This window comes from Gadus morhua, chromosome 16 (assembly GCF_902167405.1).
Source record: "Gadus morhua chromosome 16, gadMor3.0, whole genome shotgun sequence".
Lineage (NCBI taxonomy): Eukaryota > Metazoa > Chordata > Actinopteri > Gadiformes > Gadidae > Gadus > Gadus morhua.
Genome location: NC_044063.1, coordinates 6,099,536 through 6,122,038, shown reverse-complemented (window position 1 = coordinate 6,122,038; position 22,503 = coordinate 6,099,536). Strand labels below are relative to the sequence as shown.

Below are 22,503 nucleotides of genomic sequence, written 5' to 3'. Positions count from 1 at the left end.
GTATTATGATAATTAGACCCACTGTCTCTGAACGCCGCACCTACATCAGCCTATAAAACTCTGATGACAGTGTTGTTTAACAAGTGCTGCTCTGCACATGCGCCTCAAATATGTTTGTGCAGTGGCAACACACACACGCACGCACACACGCACGCACGCACACACACACACACACACACACACACACACACACACACACACACACACACACACACACACACACACACACACACACACACACACACACACACACACACACACACACACACACACACCTCGTGGATGTTAGAGCTAACTTCCCATTGTCTTATTATTCATAAGACCTATTCTAGTAACAATAATCAGCGATGAGGAAATAAGACTAAAGATAAAGACCTTTTTCTGTTCGACATGTGGTTTTCGAAATGGTCATATATTCGACCGTATTGAGATAGATTGTATTGTTAAGGAGAGCTTGGGATACAAAAATGTCATTGCCAGCTATGACTGCTTTGCCCTTAATTTTGTGCAATTGACAAATAAAATACGTTGACCTTGAACACTCTTGTATGCTCATGCTTTGCCATATAAAGGCTGATTTACCAAGACCTATAGCTCAACACTTCACAAAAGTGCCAACTTTAAACGTAGTGAGGGGCCCTTGTTCTAAAAAGCTGGGATCAAACACGGAGACAACTAGGCACCCTCGTGCCCTGCACTCTGCCACCTCCACATCAGCGTAAAGATTTAACCAAAGCCAACAAAGCATCAAAACAAAACTGAGACAACTGTATGACTTTGATATTTCTCCATCCTTGTATCCGTTAGGCATGGGGAAATCAACCCCCAACCAACGAGGAAATTGACAGTGGTGGTGCTAATGATGGTGATAGCGACCATGGCGACCATGAAAGACAATTTCAACAGAGCACAGTTGGTACAGTTGGTAAGCATAATAGTTTTGTGTTAGGCCACCGTAGCTTTTTGAAACCCAATTCCTTCTTTTTGACTGATGTTGGAAAATATTTTGAGAGATTATTAAGGCAACTTTGCTGATTTACTGAGCCTTTTGTACCGTTGTTTGTTTTTAACTTGGATTTCGTCCACTTTGAATTTTATATTTACTTTGAAACATCAAGGATTTTTCGTGCCCATGCGACGGACACCTCAAACACCAAACTTTTTGTTTGATACCTTCTTAATATCGATTTTTTTTCAGAAGATATAAAATGTCAAATTCAAAAGTAAAAGGGCATTAGTAAAATATTGTTCCGAATTATATTCAATGAACCTATCCTCATTCATAGCAGTTTAAGTGTTTTATCCACTAAACATGCTTGTCCAAATATATAGCAAATAAATAAATATAAATCATAAAATGGTCATTCAGGCCTACAAAGGTAGGCTGAAAAACCCATTGCTACCTAATGAGGGACACAACGCAAGGGGGGGGAAAAAAAGATTTTGCTGGAAATAATTTACTTGTCTCTGTTATGTAAACACAGTGTTGATGCTAAGAAAAATTGAAGTGCATCCCAAGTGTATTATGGATCGGCTAATGGGTTACAGTCAACTTTCTACTCTCTGCTAGACGTCTAAGTGATGCTGAATTTTACCTCCCTCCACACATCTCTCCTTCAGTCACTATAAGGCTCTCTTCATTGCCCCGGCTTACTCTTCATATAGTTGGATACATTCAGAGCTGGAGTTTTTCTTTAGCTTTATGAAATGAAAATGTACAAAAGTACCAAAGCCCAGAGGACAAGAAATTTATTAGTGGTGCGGCGCTGGTATAAATTGAGCTCCTGTTCCCCAACTACTGAGCGAATGTGGAGGTATTGAATGTTTCATATGGTATTTTAAAGGATAGAAATGTCCTACACATGTATATTTGATCAGAAAGGTCAGAGTGCCGAAGCAACCTGTGTTCAACCCCCGAAGCCCAGCCACGCATCGCTGCCTTAATCAAGGGCACAGTGTATGTGTGTGTGTGTGTGTGTGTGGCCACGATGGCCACACACACACACACACACACACACACACACACACACACACACACACACACACACACACACACACACACACACACACACACACACACACACACACACGCACAGCCCAAACTATCATGCTAGCAATATCACTGTATTATGACTGATACTGGATGAACTACTATAACGATTTTACTACTACTATTCCCATAATGCTTACTTGACCTAAACCGCACCCAAGCCTTAACTAAACTAGCTCATGCTGAAACACTAAACACAGATTACAGCAGCGGTGTCGTGGTGTCTGATGCTACAGCCGTGAATGTTTTATGAATAGCCCTAAAAAAAATAAAAAAATAATGAATCTGTTATTCCATTCATGCATTAAAGCCCTCACATGATATATCGTTGATCAAAATTGCAAATAGGTTTTTGAGTCCTCTGTGTCATCCAAGAAGCAGATCTACTTCACACACTTTGTGTGAGTGTGAGAAACAGACAGAAACACAGAGATGGAGACAGAGACATGTACTTTGACTAAGGGGCTAGAAAGCATAAAAAAAACATTAAATTGAGCCCCCCCCCCCCCCCCCCCCCACGGTGGCCTGGGATAAGCCCTGCATGTCTTAAAATCCTACAAACGCAGCTGGGTTAATGTCCATCCTCAATTAATTAGCAGAGGAGGAACCTAGAGAATCTGTGTCCTCTCCAGGATTTGAAATCAATCATCTGGTTTGGCTAATTAGCAGATTACCCAAGCTCAGATGTATACATAATGAGTGAAATATGGCCTGCTCGGGGAAAGAAACTTCATGGTTTTATGGCTGGACTTTTGTAGCCTACCTTCTGAGCTGATTTTTCCTGCTCATTCAACAGTTTACCAAAACATAACTGCATCTGACTTGATAAGGAGCCTACATTTCCGAACATAACATGCCATTTTTCAGCTCCCCCTCATACAGAGCCTGGTAGGGCAGGGGCCAACACATGATTACAGATCCCATTCCACCTAAATTCAGACGGGTGATGATCCGTTTGATTCTGAGATATGTCACCTTGCGGAAGTAGGACGCTGAAGGCCCCTCCAGGCTGTCTGCAAGTTGGCTGATTACTTATTTGCTACAGCTGGGCTATGGCTACGTCTGATTGGACTTGGCTGAGGAAGAACTGGCGGGCCACGCCCACAGAAGCCTGCCAATGAGAGGTCTTCCCTGGTTTTGGTTTGTTATGATTGGCTAATCTTCAAAGAGTCCTTGACATTATAGCAACGTTATATAATACAGGGGCTGGAAATAGTTAGTGTATCGTGCAGAAAAATCATGAAATCGTACATATTATGCGACACTGCCCACAAAATTATTAAAGTCTAAACCACTGAAAGAGAAATACAAACACAATACAAATCGTGACTATAAGCCATCAGCTATATTGTATATACAGTGAAATGATAAATTATCCAGAAGCCTGGTTTCAGCCACTTTTAGCCTTCTATGGAAAGGAAATATAACACCTGTATCATCATCTTCATCACCCTCACAATCATCATCATCACCCTCACCATCATCATCATCTATCGCTGGCAGTGGTTCTAGGCCAGCCAATCTAAAACTGCAGCCTCACTGTTGTGTGCAGTGTTTGCTTAAGAACTGTAAAAATGAATTAATATTCAATGGGTTTTCTCTGACAAGCCGAGAGCCGTCTACGGTCTCCATAGAGGCATCTGCTGCCTCGGTGGACATCGAAGCTTAATTTAATTATTCATTATCTTAGTTTATCAAGGCAAAGCAACTGGCCACTAATTAGGCATAAAGAAATGCATTGCCTTGGGTTTATTTTATTTAGGTGTATTTTTACACTCACAGCCTCACTTAAACAATTAGAGGTTCAATCACAGCATGTTCTGGCTTATTAGGGAAACAGGATTCAAAGAGGATATTGTTTTCATGATCATAAATAAAATAATGGTTCTAATCCACTAGCACAGTGGTCTTCAACCAGGGGTCCACGACCCCTAGGGGGTCCGCAGAGGTACTACAGGGAGGGGGGGGGGGGGGGGTCGCGAAATTCTTTCCACAAATTGAAATGTTTTACACGCATTAACGTGAATCCAACACACTAGCCACGATTACATGGACACTTTTATTCGATTTCTAATCAGAATAGATCTATTCCTATCATGCGATCCGAATGTACTGTATATATGGCATTTAGAAAAGTGGTAAGCGTACATTCGTCCGTACGGTCTCTCGCTCACAGCTGGACTGACTGGCTGCGACATTTTTATGTATTTGTTTTGATTAATTAATTCTAATGAAAGCCCAGCAGGAGGGAGCTTTTCTCTGCCTGCCCCTTCAATTACGAAGAAGGACAGCACAGCGACGTAAGTTTCTCGTCCGGTCTTTATATCTACCCCTTTCTCCGCTGCAAACAATACGTATTTGGATGAGAGTTCGCAGCGAAGACTGTTGAGAGAGAGAGAGTGCTGTTAGGTAAGGGGTAATGTAAGCGATCAGCAGAGAAATATCCGCTAATAATTCGCCAAAGACGTTGACGTCGCTTAGCAACCGGACATGCTGGGGTTGATAAGTTACCGGACTACTCCTGGAGTGATAAGAAAGACACTAACAAACATCACTTATTATCTTTTCCACATTTATGTTTTAAAATTGTCTATTTGAATTGCTTTTATGCATGATTACATGCAATTGACAGACATTGTTGATCTTGGCAGCTACCAGTTTATTATGTTATGTTATGTTTATGAATGGCAGTGGCCTACTCACTGTACGTTGCACATGTTTAAAATGAAAACATGAACATATGAACCTGTGTATTATTTGAATAACTTAAGTATTGAATGCAAAATAACAAGGTGCATTTATGCATGGCACTATAGGACCAGTTTAATATAAAACACAATTTTATACAATATAAAAGTAGGGGGTCCCCACTCCATCTCTCTATCAGTTTGGGGGTCCTTGGCCTGGAAAACGTTGAAGACCCCTGCACTAGCACATACGGTTCTCTTTAGAGTGGTCCCAATAAAGTCACATGGTCACAAGGGAAACACATTATTTATTCTCAGTCCATAATCACATAAATTCATGTCAGTCCATAAATGTCTAAATCATGTTGTATACCTCACGATGCCTGTTCCTGTTGCTATGTATTAGAGAAATTGTAAATCGGGGACAGTAAAGTACACGATGCAAGATGAACAGTGTACATTAAATTACAGCGGATTATATGAGTAATATAATCTGATATGTATTATAATATGTCATATATGAACACCAAACATAAGCCTACAAGCACTCTTTTTAGGCCAACAGTAACCCCCCACAGTGAATAAAATCGTAACATAAACTGTGATTAAATTCCCAAAAGCAAATGATTGGAAATTATTTACAAAATTAAAAGTCATAATTAAAAAAAAAGTATTTATAAAAGAGGGTAGTCATAATGACTTTGTCTCATAATCACAATAAATCCAAAAGAGAATAGGCATATTGACTTAGATTCATAATAAAATGTAATCCAAAAAGTGAATAGTCACATTGACTTCACGTTGCATTATAATCTTTGGCAGCATTTAAATGCGTTCTACATGTGTGACATTTTGGTTTAAAAGACGAACACCAAACCCAACAACCCGAGGTGTCAAAGGAACGTGTGTGGCAGATTTCATCCTTACTCGAGAGAGCGTCTCATTGGTATGGGCAGCGGGAGCGGAGACTCTGCGTGTCACATTCCAAATGCATGATGGGGAATTAAATTGCCCGGGGCTGATCTACATAATAGTATTCGGAGTGGGCACAAAAAATCTCTGCAACGAAAATAATTCTGTCATACTGACGGGGAGGGGGGGGGGGGGGGCTTTAAGTTTAAAGCTGAAAACACACATAGCAGAATGCCGGAGACAAGACAAGTGGAGTGAAAACAGAGCCAAGCCATCGAACCGCTTGGCAAGCAGCAACAAACGCTGATCTTCAACCATTGGTTCAAATGAGTCTCGAGTGATGTCACAGTCCGCATGGCAAGCGACATCATCTTGCACCAATTTGAGCCAATCAGAGGCTTCAGTTGCAATACATCGCGAGTGGCCGGATTTGGGGCTGTGCCCAAGGTTTGATTTTAGTGCAAGATTACACTTTCACCTTTTATAATTGAAACGCTGAATTCTTACTTTTGCAATTTCAAGAACAAGAAGGGAGAATTGTTGGCAACGTCCAATTTCATTCAGATTCTTTTCAAAAGAGCTGCAGTTATGTAATAGGTAATTTGCTTAAAGTGATGATCATTCATTCCTTGAGGATCAGAACTAGAATCATTGTTCACTTTTAGTTTAGTTTCATAGTCGACACGATTGTTCGATTAGCTTCGGTATAGGACTGGACAGGTTTCATAACTCAATTCATTGGTTTTAACAATCTCATTGAAAATATGGAGTAGGCAGTGCCTTCATGTTCCAATCCACCACTTTCTGACCAACAGGAGGTGCTAATTAACACCATGTTGACTCAGCCGTGATAAAAGTAAATCCGGTGTTGTGGGGCAGCCGAGCGTAACTAATGCCAAACGGCCCCCCATCCACTGCTTATCAACTGTTAGCCTAGTGTAGCCTAGCTTAGCAGGCTGATCAATGTGTTTGCGCCTGAAGGCTCGGACACAAACCATAACGTAAATTCAGACTAATAAAAACAGAGTCCCGTTGGAGCATCAAACCAAGATAGAGCCCAAGGCCGGAGGCGGTATACCCGCAACCACGCAGTGCAACGCCAGGAAGCTAACAGCCATCTGTACCAGTTCCTCAATCCTAATGAAATCAAACTTTCAACGCTGGAAGTTGGAAACGTTGACGAGAAATCTGACCTTTTAAATGCCTCATGTTATAGTTTAAGTATTGCCTACTGCTAAACACTTTGTGGCAGGCTCAAAGTGATCAAATATGCATGGGTGGGGGGGTGGGGGGCCTGGGAACAGCGGAATTGCTAACACAACTAAACCTGCAGTTAATGGCAAGCATTCACAGCATGGGCGGGCTATAACATTATTATGCATCATCACATATAGGTCTCTCTCGCTCTCTCTCAGCAGGGGAGGGTGTCATAGAACATTAAGCTCCAGTAACATGGTTTCCCTAGTCCCCCCCCCACACACACACACACTAACCCCTAACAGTGTAGATATGAAACCTTGCATCCACATCACATGAGGAGACCAGACCCGCCTCAAGATCAAAAAAACCTGGCTCCAGTATCACATCCGTTGCAGTCTTTTCAGTGTTAAAAAAACAAACCTGGAAAACCTAGTAAAATTCAGCTTATCCATACGGGCAAAGACACGTATGGAACCAACTAGGAAACAGACCAGGGACTGAGCAAGGGCTGCTGTCTGTTGAAGTCATTACAATAATCACAGGGCTCTCAAGTTTTGAACTGAGTTCAGAGGGAGACATGATTTTGTCGGCGGGGGGGGGGGGGGGGGGGGGGTATATTAACATGTGACTGCATACAAATGTGTCCACACTCAGACATGGTGACTAATGTATGATAGTGGACTGGGAGAAAAATTCAGCCTTGGCATTTTCTCTCCAGACCAGCCCACTACATTATTAGCACTAGGGGTGGGAACGAACGGGAAGAACCCTGTATATCCGAATAATAGTACAGTTTTTTGTTTTTCAAGTTTGTGTTTCTTGTGCTGCTGACAAGAAAGGTGTGAAACCCGAACAGGAAGTTAACAGACATCCTGTGGTTGCTGCATCTCCACCCGCCATATCTACTACAAAACCCATGTTAAATATCACACATGATCCAACGCTAAATCCCCTCTTGCAGTTATTAGTCTGTGACTGTGAAAATCGTTTGGTGTAAGCCCAGCATTAGTTAAAACCAGACTCGGACAATAATAACAAAATCTCCTGACAAATAATCTAAATAGAAACATATTACAGACAGTAACAGCATTAGAGCTGAAACCAATTTGTTTTAACGGTGACTCAGTCATTATGAAACCAAAAATAGAGAATTTAATTTTTTTTCTCATATTCTCATACACGTGTATGTGCACATGTATGTATACATGTGCGCATACATGTATATGAGAATGCATATCTATTCAGACCTGTAATTCGGCCTACCCGCATAACTGTTCATTTAACTTAAAAGATATGCAAAAAAAAGATATGTGAAAATCTTCAACCAGGAAATAATCATAATCAAACCTTTTGTTTCAATCTGACGCAAAACAAGTTGCATAATAAACTCACAAAGTCAAGAGAATCTCTCTCTCTCTCTCTCTCTCTCTCTCTCTCTCTCTCTCTCTCTCTCTCTCTCTCTCTCTCTCTCTCTCTCTCTCTCTCTCTCTCTCTCTCTCTCTCTCTCTCTCTCTCTCTCTCTCTCTCTCTCTCTCTCTCTCTCTCTCATAACTTCTAGCAGGTGAGGAAAACCTGTTTGACAGGAGATGATGGTAGCAGAGAATATAAAGAGACATTTATGAATAACCAATTGTCATTTTATCACACATATAGTATGTTTCTTCACATAAACCTTTAAACATACACATATTGCATTCCTCTCGAAATAGTCATCACTCAGTAAACAATAAATGAATTGAAAGATTACAATAAATACAATGGCAAATATTGCCAATTAAACTAATTATTTCCAATAGGTTTACTTGTATTTTGTGCTCAAATTCAAAGTGTCACATTTGTATTTACAATACAGCTTGATTCTGCATCTCTATTTACAGCTCATTAGTCCATGTCAATGTTTACTGTTGCTATGGCAACAAGAGACTGCTAACGTTAGCAGCTGTTAGCTAGCTTAGCCAAATCATCTGAACAATAATAACCCATAATATCACAATTCGGCCTATTCAAACAAAATCAACCACAACTACCAACAGACACAGCCCTTCAACTCTGGGATAATATGTTGTCACAAGCATGCAGTTAAATAGGTCACATCACATTCAATGTAAAAACGTTTTCTACTTTGTTTTGGACATGTCTCAAAATGTAGCATAGCTAGCCCCAGGCTAACGTTACTTAGCATATATGCCTCCACTCGCTCGTCTGGTGCAGCAGCACCTGCTGGGGTGTGGACCCCGGCACCAAATAGGTCTGTCAATTTTGAACATTTAACTTCCATCTCCAGAGGCTTAAGTTTTTCAGCACCACCTGGGCGTTTTCAGGGCCCCGTTTCCCGATATCGATGGATCTTCGCTCGTAAGATGGTTCGAAAGGTGGATCTTTCGAAACATCGATAATTTCTTTGGAGCGTTTCCCGAAACTCCTCTTAACGTGAACGCGCATTCGCTGCGCTCAAGACGAACGTAGGATTGTACCTGTCCACTGACATGGTGCTGAAACGGGCTATGACGCAGGGGGAGACGCAGGAATGTCGGAGGAAATTGCAGCTAAGGCTGGGGTAGCTTTGGTTGAACCGGAGGACATTGAGGACGATGCCGACGAGGAAGATCGGTGTGAGGACGGCCTCCCTCATAACTACGCGGCTGGTTTTCATGCACGTCGAAGAGTGATTGAGACTTTTTTTTAACCCCCTCCACCCTCCCACATGTCACTAAACATTCCCGTCAACGTGACCAATCCCCACCATATCCCAGCCTTTTGCCTGCTCCTTTGCATTTTTTTTTATATTTTTATAATTAATAATTTTATTATTTTACATTATTAGATTACATTATTTTAGGCTACGTTTTATGAGTAGCCTATGTCAGTCTGCACAAATCCCCCCCACTTTCTCTCACACATTTTAAGTGCCCTGCCTGCTCAAACATTTCCTGGACTGTCTCTCTCAAACTAAGAACATAATGGCCCACATTAGGCTCAGACGCACGTGATACACCATTACCAATGTGTTATAATAAAACGCATCCAATACTAGGAATGTCCGCTGGTTAAGCCACTGAGGCTATAGGCTAACGAGGCTCTTAGCGTCCAACGAGTACCCTGGAGCACTCGTTAGCTACTCGTGACTTGTGAGCGTTTTCAAGACGTTCGTTACTAAAGATGCTTTCGGGAAACGGTGTGAAAACTGTACGATGCTCGTACGACCCACTCTGCGATCCACTTAGGCTAAAGATGCTTTCGGGAAACGGGGCTCTGCTCCGTACCGGCTCCCGCGACTCCGGCCCATGCCATGAGGTCCCGCCCACCCTGGTTTGTGTTGTGATTGACAGCACTGTCAGGGCTCTCTGAGCCAGTCAGCCCATGATTGATTGACAATGACAAACATAGACCAATAATATGCGTCGATGCTGGCAACACACTGCTAGCTCTCTGTAGCCCATTGGCCGGCCCAATTGGAGGGAATTTAGAGAGAGAGAGGAAAAAAGAAAACATAGTGGCTGCGGACCGGACCGGCCCACATTGGGTCAACGGCCCACCGGGACGATATGCCAGATGGCCAGTCCACCCCACTAATATTCAGAAACAACACATGCCTCAAAAGGCTATTGGCTTAAGCAACACCAGTAGAGGCATACTTTCCCCTGAACTTTTAAACGTGTTAAACATAATTATATAGGCTATTTATGTGGCATTCAGTAGGCCAATGCTGTGGTAAAGTGTGTAAAGTATGACCAATTGTTTCTTTCTGTTCAATAAATATAACTTTATCAATCCCCTGTAGGAGAAATGTGTTAATGTTTGTCCCTATAAAACAGTAATGGTCAAAAAATAAATACAAAACATGACGGTAACTAAGTCAAACCATTCAATCTGAAGGCTCTACTTAACCACTCCCCCTACTCACTTCCACCAATGCGAAGCGAACACAACTGAGTAGGGGAGGGCGTAGCGGTTCGTGAACGACCCAGAGAAACCCAACGCAAAATTCAATGTGAACATGTATGATGCTTTAATAAAATCCCGGACGATTTTGAAATTCCGCCACACATTCTTTTTTTAGAGTGTCCCAAAAAGAGGGCATGTCCGGGCAAAAGAGGAAGTCTGGTTACCCTACGCACTGGAAACCCATTTGATTCAAAATAAATACGAAGTGTGGCGTGTGAGTGTGTGCATGGGTTGAATTGCGTGTGTCTCACGCCGAATGATTCAATACAATACTACTCAAGATTACTATAGGTTTGGTATGACTACTGTTGGCTGTGAATCACTGCACCTTTACTCCACACTTCTCACATTACGACCCAAAGTTTAACTCTGGCAGTGGCAGACTACAGTATTTTTGAAATACAAGACGCAGTGTAGTGGCAACCATTGTGTGCCACTACACTTGTTGCCCAAGCGGCACTACGGCTGCCTTAAACAAATCAAATCATAGTTTGTTTTGCAGCAAGCCATCATAAGCAAATGGATCATTATGTTGTGTGCCTTTTAAGCCTAAGTAAGCTACTCACTTTGGTGCTGCTAACTATCTTTTCTGTCCTATTCAATAGACCAGAATTGTTTTTAACGTCAAACAATTAATCTTGGTTCACATTCAGATCTCAGACTCTGATCGTCTTACCGAAGGCAGTGTCATGAAATCGTGGGTCCTAAATATGCGGTCCTAAGACTGCGATCCAGCAAGTCATCCTGATTACTGATACTGCAGCCTCCTTATCGCGGGGGGAGTGACTTCTCGTAAGGAAACGGTATGTTCCTGTAAACTTGAGAAAAATATCAACGCATGACAAACTTTTAATAGGTCCTTGATATCAACGGACTGTACGGAATCATTTTTACGGTGAGTGAAGGAAATATATTAAAAAAAGTCCACAAGTGAAAGAGCGAATGTTTCGACTGAGGGACCTCTGCTGGTATGAACTGTTTGGGTGGTGTATCTAACGTTATTGGCTAACGTATTAACGTAATGTGATGGAAGGGTGGCGCCGTGGAGGTGATGGAGGGAGGCCAGGCAACATTTATTTTTTCATTCCCTTCGATAAACACAAGACGGGTATGTGAGACTGATACATCTGTAAAAGGATGGATTCGAGTTGTAATATTATGATTTGCATGCACTTTTCTTTAGTTTATGCACCACGTTCTTCTAAGAGGTTAAGGGTAGACTATATAATGTCCCCGAATTGTTTTTCTGTAATCAGTGGAGATGGATTCTTCTAATGTGTCTTCCGTTATTATCGTTTAATGATGATATTAAAAAAGAAAAAGGTTTTACGTTAAGTTAGGTTGACTGTTTAAAAGTCACATGCAGGTTCATTGATGATCAACTGAAGCCAAGTTTATAAATCATACGTTTTTAGTAGCGAAAGCCTTTTAACCTTTCTTAGGGCCAATTATTTATGCAGCCAAATCATGCTATTCGAGTCAGTGATATTAGGATGACACTACAAACAAAAATACACATAATGCAAAAGACAGACAACCGAACAAATCCACCTTCGTAATAGGTGTTTATCATTAAATTGTTAGGCTAAATCAGACAATACAGTGCAGTGCAATACGGTTTATACATAACACTATGATATGATGAACATTGCTGCAGTCGCTAATGTGACCACAGTCGTTTATTATGGTAACAAAATGGTCCATTGCCCCCCTGGCTGAGTGCGCAGCCAACCATGTTTGTAAACTGGAACTGAGAGAGATGTGAGAGACAGAGAGAGATGTGGAGGGTATTTACGTAAGGATTGTGATTTCATGTTCGGTATTCAAATATAATCCACAGAAACAATATGTAGTTGTGTTTGTGTACAGGTCTCCATTCTACGATGAATGAGGAGAGAGAGGACTGGGGTCCCAACTCTAAAACCACTCTGTCTGGGGAACATGGCCGCCAGAGCAAAGCTAAGAGGTAAGAAGAGGATCTTTAACTGTCTGTCTGTCCTTCTCAGAGCTCAGCAGTGATATATTATGACACAATCATTTGTCTGAGTAAAAGCTGTGTGTGTCTTGTGTTCAAGCCCAGAGCAGCAGAAGAGAGTAAACTCCCCTGTACCAAGCCGTGTCTCCATGAAGAGTGATGGGTCTATGGATTTTCCTCCGAACTTTCAGGATGGAAGTCACCAACGTGCTGAGAGCAGGTATGATTTATCAAATCATTTATCTAATTAAAAGACGACTACAAATCCTTACTTCTAGATTGTTTTTTTTTCTAGTGGGAAGCATGAGGGTGCAGTCTCCCCTGGACCCAGTTGTGTCTCCATGAATAGTGACCGTTCTATGGGTCTTTTTCCTGACTTCAAAAAAGGACAACCCTCCAGAGAGGAGAGGTAGGAGTTTGATGAACTGATGATGGAAACACATCAGTTGGTTGTTATCAGCCTTTACAGATACTGATGTTAAGAAGTCAGGAGAAATGCAGTAGGACCAATGTGTGTGTGTGTGTGTGTGTGTGTGTGTGTGTGTGTGTGTGTGTGTGTGTGTGTGTGTGTGTGTGTGTGTGTGTGTGTGTGTGTGTGTGTGTGTGTTCCACAGACAACACCAGGTGTGTTCAAAGGTTACCGTTGCTCAGTCTGCAACACAGCTTCAAACAGAGCTGATCAAGGTGTGTTAATATCCGACAATTAATTTTACTTTAGCTAGCCATGAACATTATAAAGCCTCTCTTGTATAGACTCAAGGCTTCCTTTTTAAGACCAGTGGGACGTGAATCCAGGAAAGACGCTTCCGATGTCCACAGTTTGTTCAGAGTAAAAGTCTCATTGACATTTGTTATTTTCCAGGTGGCTGAGGAGAGGGTACACGCTTTTGTAGACAAGGAGCTGAAGAAGCTCTGGAGGGATATTTTCCTGCATGCCCCACAAGGCTCAGAGACTCAGAGGGAGAAGGAGGAGGAGGGGTTGGATTGTAAGAATGAGGATCAGAGGAGGCGTGCCATAGAGGGAGTAGTAGACATCACAAAGCTTTGTCTGATGGAGCTCAACCAGGATGAACTCGCCGGCAAACTGAGGAGCGGTAGGTGACTTGAAAACACAAAAGTGACTTTTCTTTTAACAGAGCAGAGACATTTTGACATCTTTTAAATAATTACAGTAAAAATAGAAATAGATCAATATTTGGAAGAGCAGTCTCTTTCTACATTTCCATGTGGAAATATCTCTCCTCCTGGAGGTTAAATGGTTTGATCCAGATATGTCAGGTTATTGTGGGGGTATCAGGTTAAATGGTTTGATCCAGATATGTAACTCAGTGGAAGAGATGTAACACCATCTTTCTAGCATAGCAAATCAATTTCCACTGATACACAACAATAGCATAACTCTTGAGCAAGTCACAAGATACATCTAAAGTCAAATTTAAAGTACCACTGTCACCAAAACCAATCGTATTGTTGTGAAAAATCATATTGTTCTCTGGTTTGTCTATTTTAGAATCTGTTGCTGTAGAGTGCCAACATAAAATCAAGGCTCACCTGATGGAGAAGTTCAGGTGTGCGTTTCAGGGAGTTGCTAAAGCAGGACTGCCAACAGGCCTGAATACCTTCTACACAGAGCACTACATCACAGAGAGAGGCAGTGGAGAGGTCAACAAGGAACATGAGGTCAGACTGATTGAAACAGCTGCCAAGAAAACTGCCAAGGAGGGAACAAAAATTAAATGTGAAGACATCTTTAAACCCTTGCCGGGACAAGATCAACCAATCAGAACAATAATGACAACTGGAGTAGCTGGCATTGGTAAAACCGTTTTAACACACAAGTTCACTCTTGACTGGGCTGAAGGCAAAGCCAACCACGACATACACTTCACATTTCCCATCTCTTTCAGAGAGCTGAATTTACTGAAAGAGAAGGAGTTTAGCTTGGTGGAACTTCTTCATCATTTCTTTATTGAAACCAAAGTGGCAGGCATCTGCACATACGATCAGTTCCAAGTGGTCTTCATCTTGGATGGTCTGGATGAGTGTCGACTTCCTCTGGACTTCCAGAACAACCAGATCTGGACTGATGACACAGCGTTGACCTCGGTGGACGTGCTGCTGACAAACCTCATCGAGGGCAACCTGCTTCCCTCTGCACGCATCTGGATAACCACACGCCCTGCGGCAGCTAATAAGATCCCTGCTCAGTGTGTTGGCTTGGTGACAGAGGTGAGAGGGTTCACCGACCCACAGAAGGAGGATTACTTCAAGAAGAGATTCAGAGAGTGTGCGCTGGCAGGCACCATCCTCTCCCATATCAAGAAATCACGAAGCCTCTACATCATGTGTCACATCCCAGTCTTCTGTTGGATCACTGCTACAGTACTGGATGACTTCTTCAAAACATCCCAGAGAGGAGACAAGATGCCCCAGACCCAGACTCAGTTGTACATCCATTTCCTGAGAGTTCAGTCCATACAAGGGATCAGGAAGTATCATGGGAGCGCAGAAACAGATTCTCAACAGAGTTCAAAGAGCAGGGAGATCATTGTTTCTTTGGGAAAACTTGCTTTTAACCAGCTAGATAAAGGCAACCTGATCTTCTACGAGGCAGACCTGGCAGAATGCAGCATCGATATCAGATCAGCCTCAGAATACTCAGGAGTGTTCACCCAGCTGTTCAAAGAGGAATGTGGACTTTACCAGATGAAGGTATTCTGCTTTGTCCATCTGAGCATCCAGGAGTTTCTGGCTGCCCTTTATGTCTTCCTGTCCTTCAGAGACACTGGTGTAAATCTGCTCTCAGAAGAACAACTGAACTCGCAGGAAGAAGAATTCCTCTACCAGAGTGCTGTGGACAAGGCCTTGCAGAGTGAGAACGGACACCTGGACTTGTTCCTCCGCTTCCTCCTGGGTTTCTCTCTGGAGACCAATCAGATTCTCCTACATGGTCTGCTGGGACAGACAGCAAGTAGCTCATGGACCAATCATGGAATAGTGTCGTACATCAAGGAGAAGATAAGTGGAGATCTCGCTCCAGAGAGAAGCATCAATCTGTTCCACTGTCTCAATGAGCTGAACGACCATTCTCTAGTGGAGGAGATTCAACAGTACCTGACATCGGGAAGTCCCTCCAAAGAATCTCTCTCCCCTGCTCAGTGGTCAGCTCTGGTCTTCATCTTACTTTCCTCAGAAGAGAATCTGGACGTGTTTGACCTAAAGAAGTACTCAGCGTCAGAGAAGGGTCTTCTTAGGATGATGCCAGTGGTGAAAGCCTCAAAAACATCTCTGTAGGTTCACTAAAAACATGTATTATTATGCACATAAACCAATACACATAAGCCTACAATATAGGTATTAATGATAGGCAAAACACTACAAACCCTACAGCGTTAATGATACAAGCTATTTAATAATCTGCTTTTATACCCAATAGATAATTAAAATTAATACAACCTACAAATACATATTTTTTAATAACAGCTACTAATATGCTCCTGTTTATTTTGTTTTAAGGCTGAATGGCTGTCAGCTGTCAGAAAGATGCTGTGAAGCTCTGTCTTCAGTTCTCAGCTCCAACTCATGTCTGAAAGAGATGGATCTGAGTGGTAATGATCTACAGGATTCAGGAGTGCAGCTGCTCTCTGCTGGACTGAGGAGTCCACACTGTACACTGCAAACTCTCAGGTCAGTTCTACTTGGTGGTGTAACTTACACCACAAGGTTCCATATCAGAAGACATTTGAAACCTCCAAACTACCGCCTCCAATGTCCTCCTTAATGACGTCTAAATATATCAGCTCATAACCCCGCACCTGTGAGGATCACATTCATCACAGTCATCATTGGATTCTTCCACCTTGCTGTTAAGGTGGATATTCTAGTACATTCATATGCTTGCCATTATAAATAGAAACATAAACACAAAATACAATTATAGTGTCCCCCCAACGTTGGTAGTAAATAAATTCTTTATACAATCTTCATAGAAACAACTTTTTGTTACAATGACGAATAGGTGTAGGCTAGGTTATATTATTATGTAACCGTTTGTTAATGATGGTACAAGGTGTATGTTGTAATCTTATGCTACCCGTTATCATGTAGTAAGGCAGTAAGGTGAAGTTAAGAGTTATCAACTTAACTTTAATAACTGCCTCTTCTTAAAAATTCTTATCTGGATCTTCTTAGGGGAACTTTAATGACACGTTTTATCTTGGATTTCTACATATTTTTTAAGTACTAACATTCAAAGATCTAATTTTTATTTCACCTACATTTCCCTTTTATTTATAATGAAAACGTTAAATACTTCTCTTATTCAAAACACAGTTCTACGTAGTTTTGGCCATGTGACATCATTTTTAGTTTGGGATAATCCTTTCAGTCTCCCGAACCAACATATTGGAATAGTTCATTAAGAAGCTCTATACAAACCAAGGAACTTCAGAATCAGGATTTATCAAGTCATTATTTCTTCCTTTCTGAAGCTGTTCTCTTTAAACAAATGTGATATTATTTTAATAACGCAAAACACTTAGGATGGCTGCGTGACTTTCAAATCCCTTCATCAGATATGGCAGAGAGAGACAGAGTGTAAAAGTATCCAAAGACACACCAAGTCCATAGTAATAGAGTAGGGCTATTAATTATAGTAGTTGTCCCTCATTTAAACATAAAAATAGTCTGTACAGGCGAAAAACTTAAGGATAATTTGGTTAATTTAAAAATTTGGGTCCAGCCCTACACAGTTCCTGACCTTTCCTCTTCATTTTGTGTGAAGGCTGAATGACTGTAAGCTGTCAGAGAGTTGTTGTGAAGCTCTGGCCTCAGTTCTCAGCTCCAGCTCCTCTAGTCTGAAAGAACTGGACCTGAGTGCCAATGATCTTCAGGATTCAGGGGTGAAGCTGCTCTCTGCTGGACTGGGAAGTCCACACTGTACACTGGAAACTCTACGGTCAGTTTAATTTACAGGGAAAACTTTGGTATTTTTCAACCTGGAGCCTATTTTCCGATCATTTCGATCATAAAATGATAAGAAAATAGGGTCAAAGATGAACCTTTAATGGAAACACAAGATTTCATATCAGAAGACATTTAACAGATTTACATCCATAAAAGTTCAAATTTACACCGTAAATATAGAATTTGTATAGTGTGCGTTTGTGTGTATCTGTAGGTTGTCTGGCTGCCTGGTCACACAGGAAGGCTGTGCTTCTCTGGCCTCAGCTCTGAGATCCAACCCCAACTATCTGAGCGAGCTGGACCTGAGCTACAATCACCCAGGAGACTCAGGAGTTATGCTGCTCTCTGCCGGACAAGAGGATCCACACTGCAGTCTGGAGACTCTCAGGTACGTAAAGGACAGCTGACAGCTTAGCGACAAGGTCTCCTACAAGGGATTCAACCACCTGCTAGAAGTGCTTTAAAAAATGCAAATGTAACTCATGTTGTTTATTAAGTGATGATACTGCAGATTAAAATGAATCAAATTAATTAAAATGTTTCCATGTTTAAAGACAACAAGCTGCTCTCACTATTTACCCCCAGTGTCGAGCATGGTGGAGTGTGGAGGCTGAAATCAGCTCTGAAGAAATGTAAGTGTCTGTTCAATTTGATTCATCACAACACGCTAACTATTTAGATTAAAAGCCCATCAACAAGGCATTAGGTAGCGTCTGTTCGTTCAAATCTTGCTATTTTTAATTAATATTTGCTATATATTTTTTACCATGTGATGGTGATCATTTGTACAAATATTAAATGAGCCAGTGCATCATAATAATCGTGATACTTGTAATTTATATTCATGATATGCAATTGTAACATTATTATTGTTGCAATTATTATTATATTATTTATTACTTTATCACTTACTCCAGATATTGTAGTTTGGCTTTTTGAAACGTTGTTCCAATAAAACATGTGTTTGAACCAATTAGAAATATGTTTGAAATGAAATGTCAGGTCTGCATGGTGAGAAAGGTCTATAATGGCACAGCGTAGGCCTACTTGTACATTGTTCAGGGTAAAACAAAGGAATTATGCTGTTAATCCTACATAGTATAATACAAACATTTGCTTTGTGATGAAGGTTTAAACACCAAACACATACAGATCACTTCAACATTATTTAAATGGCTCATATTTGATGAACTACCTCATCCTTTATTTCCTTGTGTTTTGAAAGCCTTCTCATGTCTTGTTCTCCCGTCAGATGCTTGTGAACTCACACTGGACCCAAACACCGCCAACGTAAAACTCTCTCTGTCTGATGACAACACAAAGGTGACAGTGGTTGAAGAAAAACAGTCGTATCCTGATCACCCAGAGAGATTTGACTTCTTTAAACAGGTGTTGTGTAGAGAGGGTCTTACTGGCCGCTGTTACTGGGAGATTGAGAGGGAAGGAGATATTGCCACAGGAGTGACATACAGAGGAATCCCAAGGCTAGGATATGGTGGTGATAGCGCATTTGGATGGAACAGCAAGTCCTGGCGTATTGATTGTCGTAAAGATGGGTACACTGCCTGGTACAACGGTATTAGAACAGAAATATGTCTTCCCCCCCCTGGCTCCAACAGGTTAGGAGTGTATCTGGATTGGTCTGCTGGTACTCTGTCCTTCTACAGAGTGTCCCCAGGTATTGAAGGGTCCTCAGACACACTGACACACATCTACACCTTTCATGCCACATTCACCCAGGAACTCCACCCTGGGTTTAGGTTATGGAGTTCTGGGGCCAGATTCACGAAAATATCTTAAAAAGCAAGTGAACCCGCTGCTCTCTTTTGGTGTTTTTCCATTTGCACTTAGGGCCGTGCCGAGTCAGTACTTGACTTGTGTTTCAGCTACCAGTTTAAACAACCCGAGCCCCACCCAACGACATCTCCAAGATCTGGCCAAAGCGTGCCTGAACCCCCTCCAAGGGGGCTGCAATGTCGTCAGCTCTGGTTGCTGTTTGGAGCAAGATGGTCTCTCAAATTGTAGGATATATCTATAGAAAAGGAAGAACAGTGCGTTCTTGTGTCAGAGATGAATCACCATTCAAAAGTATGGCTGGAGTTCTCAACAGGTTGTCACTTAATTATTCATTCGTTTCTATAACTATATAAGCCTAATGAAAAAGGGTAATGAAGATTTAGATAGAAGTTTGACGATTTTCTCTGGCAGAAGCAATTAGCTTGTTGAAAAAGGACAGCTTTCTTTCAGATTAGTCTTGGTCTAAAGACCTGACATTGGACAATATTTCACACTATGAGATTGCTGATATCAATGTGTGTACTGGCCAGGCCAGTATAGTAAAATGAAAAAAGAAATTGTACCGTTCTAGCATTATAGCATCGCAGTGAGCGATGTTGTTAATTGAGTTCGCCACACACGTGGCATGAAACTGAGAAGCTTAATCTTAACTCTGACATGGACATCAAAATAAACCGCTGACCAGACAGAGCTCCTCGCGTCCACCCAGCCTGCTGCCGATGGCTCCTGGCCGTGACGTCGAAGAGCATACCAACGGGCACTTCGGCGTCACGAAAAGACACGTTACCTTGTTCGGGGAAGATTGCAATGTCGTGAGTTGGGGAGACTGGCAAAATATGCAATATTCCTTTAGTACAGTCTTTGTGTATAAGCATTAAATAAGACCAATAGACCGCTTCTCAAGAAGCCTCGGCATCAACCCACACCGTAGTGTTGTACTATAATTGTCAGTTTAGCCTAACCCTCTCTTGGACGCGAACATCAAAGTCAAGGGAATGTTCTCCACACATGCACTCCAGGGCTTTATACTATAAGTGTCTATATGTTTCTTTAAGTAGTTAGCATTTCCTGCCAACCATTTCTTGTGAACATTCTGCTCAGCACAGAACTCATGTTGCATTCTTTTCGTGAGATCAAAATGCTTCAGAAGCGCACTTTGACAAAACAGGTGCTTAACTTACACTGCAAGATCTCAATTTTCAAATACCATATAAACTTGTTTTTTTAATAAGATATTACCTGAATCTGCCCCCTGCCTCCGTGCGTCATTTGTAGGAACACACACACACAAATATATACACAGACATACATTTCAAGCATGTTTAAAAACGCATACACATGCATTCAGGCCTTCATGCGCACACGCACACACGCACACACACACACACACACACACACACACACACACACACTATTTTTAGAGCTTGGTTGTTCATTGCTAATCCATCTCTGTATTCCAACTGCTGGGCTGTTTTACTTAGTGGCAACATTAGATTAGAGGGGAACTCTGCGGGTTGAGCCTGGGGGGGTTCACACCCCTGATGCAACGTTTGTTTGTAATAACTAGCAATCTGTGTACATTTTGAATAGATGTATCTTTACGCCTGGAACTACATGTATTACATTGTGTTGTTTTAATAGCAGCTGTTTTTGCTCTGAACAAGTCAACTTGGAGAGTTTAAATTTTGAATATACTCGAGGGCTTTTTATTCTGACACGTTTTGATTTGATAAGCCTGACACGGAACCTGATTTAAAAGAGATTGAATATTGTATTCGTAATAGGAGTGGTCGATGGGGAAAGCGAATGATGTTCATTTTCTGAATGACAAACTGAATATTGATTCCCTGTGCTCAGTTGTGAACACCACGAAAGCAGAACATGTTCAGTTATTAACGATATGTGCACACCTGTTTATGATTTTTCATGTAAGGGACAATTTATTCTGGTCTGTTTTTTAATAAAGCATAACGGTATTAAACAACTCAGTGGATCCAACTGGATGTTGTTGTGGGTTCAGCTGATGATTCTTCCCTTTCCTTCAGTTGAAGGCTTAACAGATGCTTCTCCAAACACAGTACTCGGTTGTTTATCCTAGTTGCACACCTGGAATGTCTTTCCAGCTTTTGTAACCCAGCAGATCTCAGGTGTCCTGCCCCCCCCCCCCAATTTGCTCCACCACTAACACATACAACGGAGTAACCATCATCAGTGTGTGAAGCGAGGATATTGCTATGCACTTCATGTTTTACCATGATAGTACAATAACGGTGAACAATGGAATTTGTTTAATTATGATTAAGAAAGTACCGTGTAATCTAACGGTCATTGTGCTAACAGTATGCATGCACTTATGTAAAATCTCTAGCATTTGGTGAGAGTAGCTCAGTGAAGTGGCGAGAGTTAAACTCCAGCTTGAAAGGTACTGGCCTCGATTCCCGATGTCCCCAGCCTAACCAGCAGGGGTCTTATAAAGCAAGATGCCTCCTAACCCCTACCTGCTCCTTCATCCCATGTATCTGTATTCACCGTAAGTAGCTTTGGATGAATACAACTGATTAAATACCAAAAATGTAGGCTTTTTAATCAAGCCATGTTTTAGTACTCTTTTGCATTTGAAAACACTCGGGCAGTGAATCCATCATGGTGGGGTTCACCTTCCGGTCAACTTGATAAGGGCGAAGGAAGGGTGTGTGTGTGTGTGTGTGTGTGTGTGTGTGTGTGTGTGTGTGTGTGTGTGTGTGTGTGTGTGTGTGTGTGTGTGTGTGTGTGTGTGTGTGTGTGTGTGTGTGTGTGTGTGTGTGTGTGTGTGTGTGTGTGTGTGTGTGTGTGTGTGTGTGTGTGTGTGTGTGTGTGTGTGTGTGTGTGTAATGGTTGCAAATCCTTTGGTCACACACACAAGCATGTGTGCAAAATCCAACCACACTAAATCAACACGGCATAGACATAATGAAAAGTTAATTCCAGAAGGT

General features: G+C 41.7%; 1 protein-coding gene and 1 long non-coding RNA gene across 2 annotated transcripts; one reads left to right on the top strand and one right to left on the bottom strand.

Annotated features, from left to right (window-relative positions):
- Positions 1-230: 230 nt before the first annotated feature.
- LOC115561481 (uncharacterized) lies at positions 231-21,026 on the bottom strand. The gene is made up of 2 exons (XR_003979922.1): positions 20,908-21,026; positions 231-275 (listed from the first exon to the last, which is right to left on the bottom strand). It is a non-coding gene; the product is annotated as an uncharacterized LOC115561481 (long non-coding RNA).
- On the top strand, positions 11,290-19,264 carry LOC115561480 (NLR family CARD domain-containing protein 3). The gene is made up of 13 exons (XM_030381581.1): positions 11,290-11,689; positions 11,828-11,902; positions 12,664-12,760; positions 12,870-12,989; positions 13,065-13,178; positions 13,384-13,453; positions 13,632-13,863; positions 14,280-16,059; positions 16,286-16,456; positions 17,553-17,726; positions 17,949-18,122; positions 18,289-18,366; positions 18,987-19,264. Exons 3-13 carry the CDS (start codon positions 12,678-12,680, stop codon positions 18,994-18,996), a joined length of 3,006 nt encoding a protein of 1,001 aa, XP_030237441.1. The 5' UTR covers positions 11,290-11,689; positions 11,828-11,902; positions 12,664-12,677; the 3' UTR covers positions 18,997-19,264.
- Positions 21,027-22,503: the final 1,477 nt, after the last annotated feature.

Excerpts from the sequence above, each read along its gene's own strand:
- LOC115561480 (XM_030381581.1), top strand. The coding sequence starts at position 12,678 with ATGAATGAGGAGAGAGAGGACTGGGGTCCCAACTCTAAAACCACTCTG. Across the intron at positions 12,990-13,064 it reads CACCAACGTGCTGAGAGCAG|TGGGAAGCATGAGGGTGCAG; the intron begins GTATGATTTATC and ends TTTTTTTTCTAG. Across the intron at positions 16,457-17,552 it reads TGTACACTGCAAACTCTCAG|GCTGAATGACTGTAAGCTGT; the intron begins GTCAGTTCTACT and ends TTTTGTGTGAAG.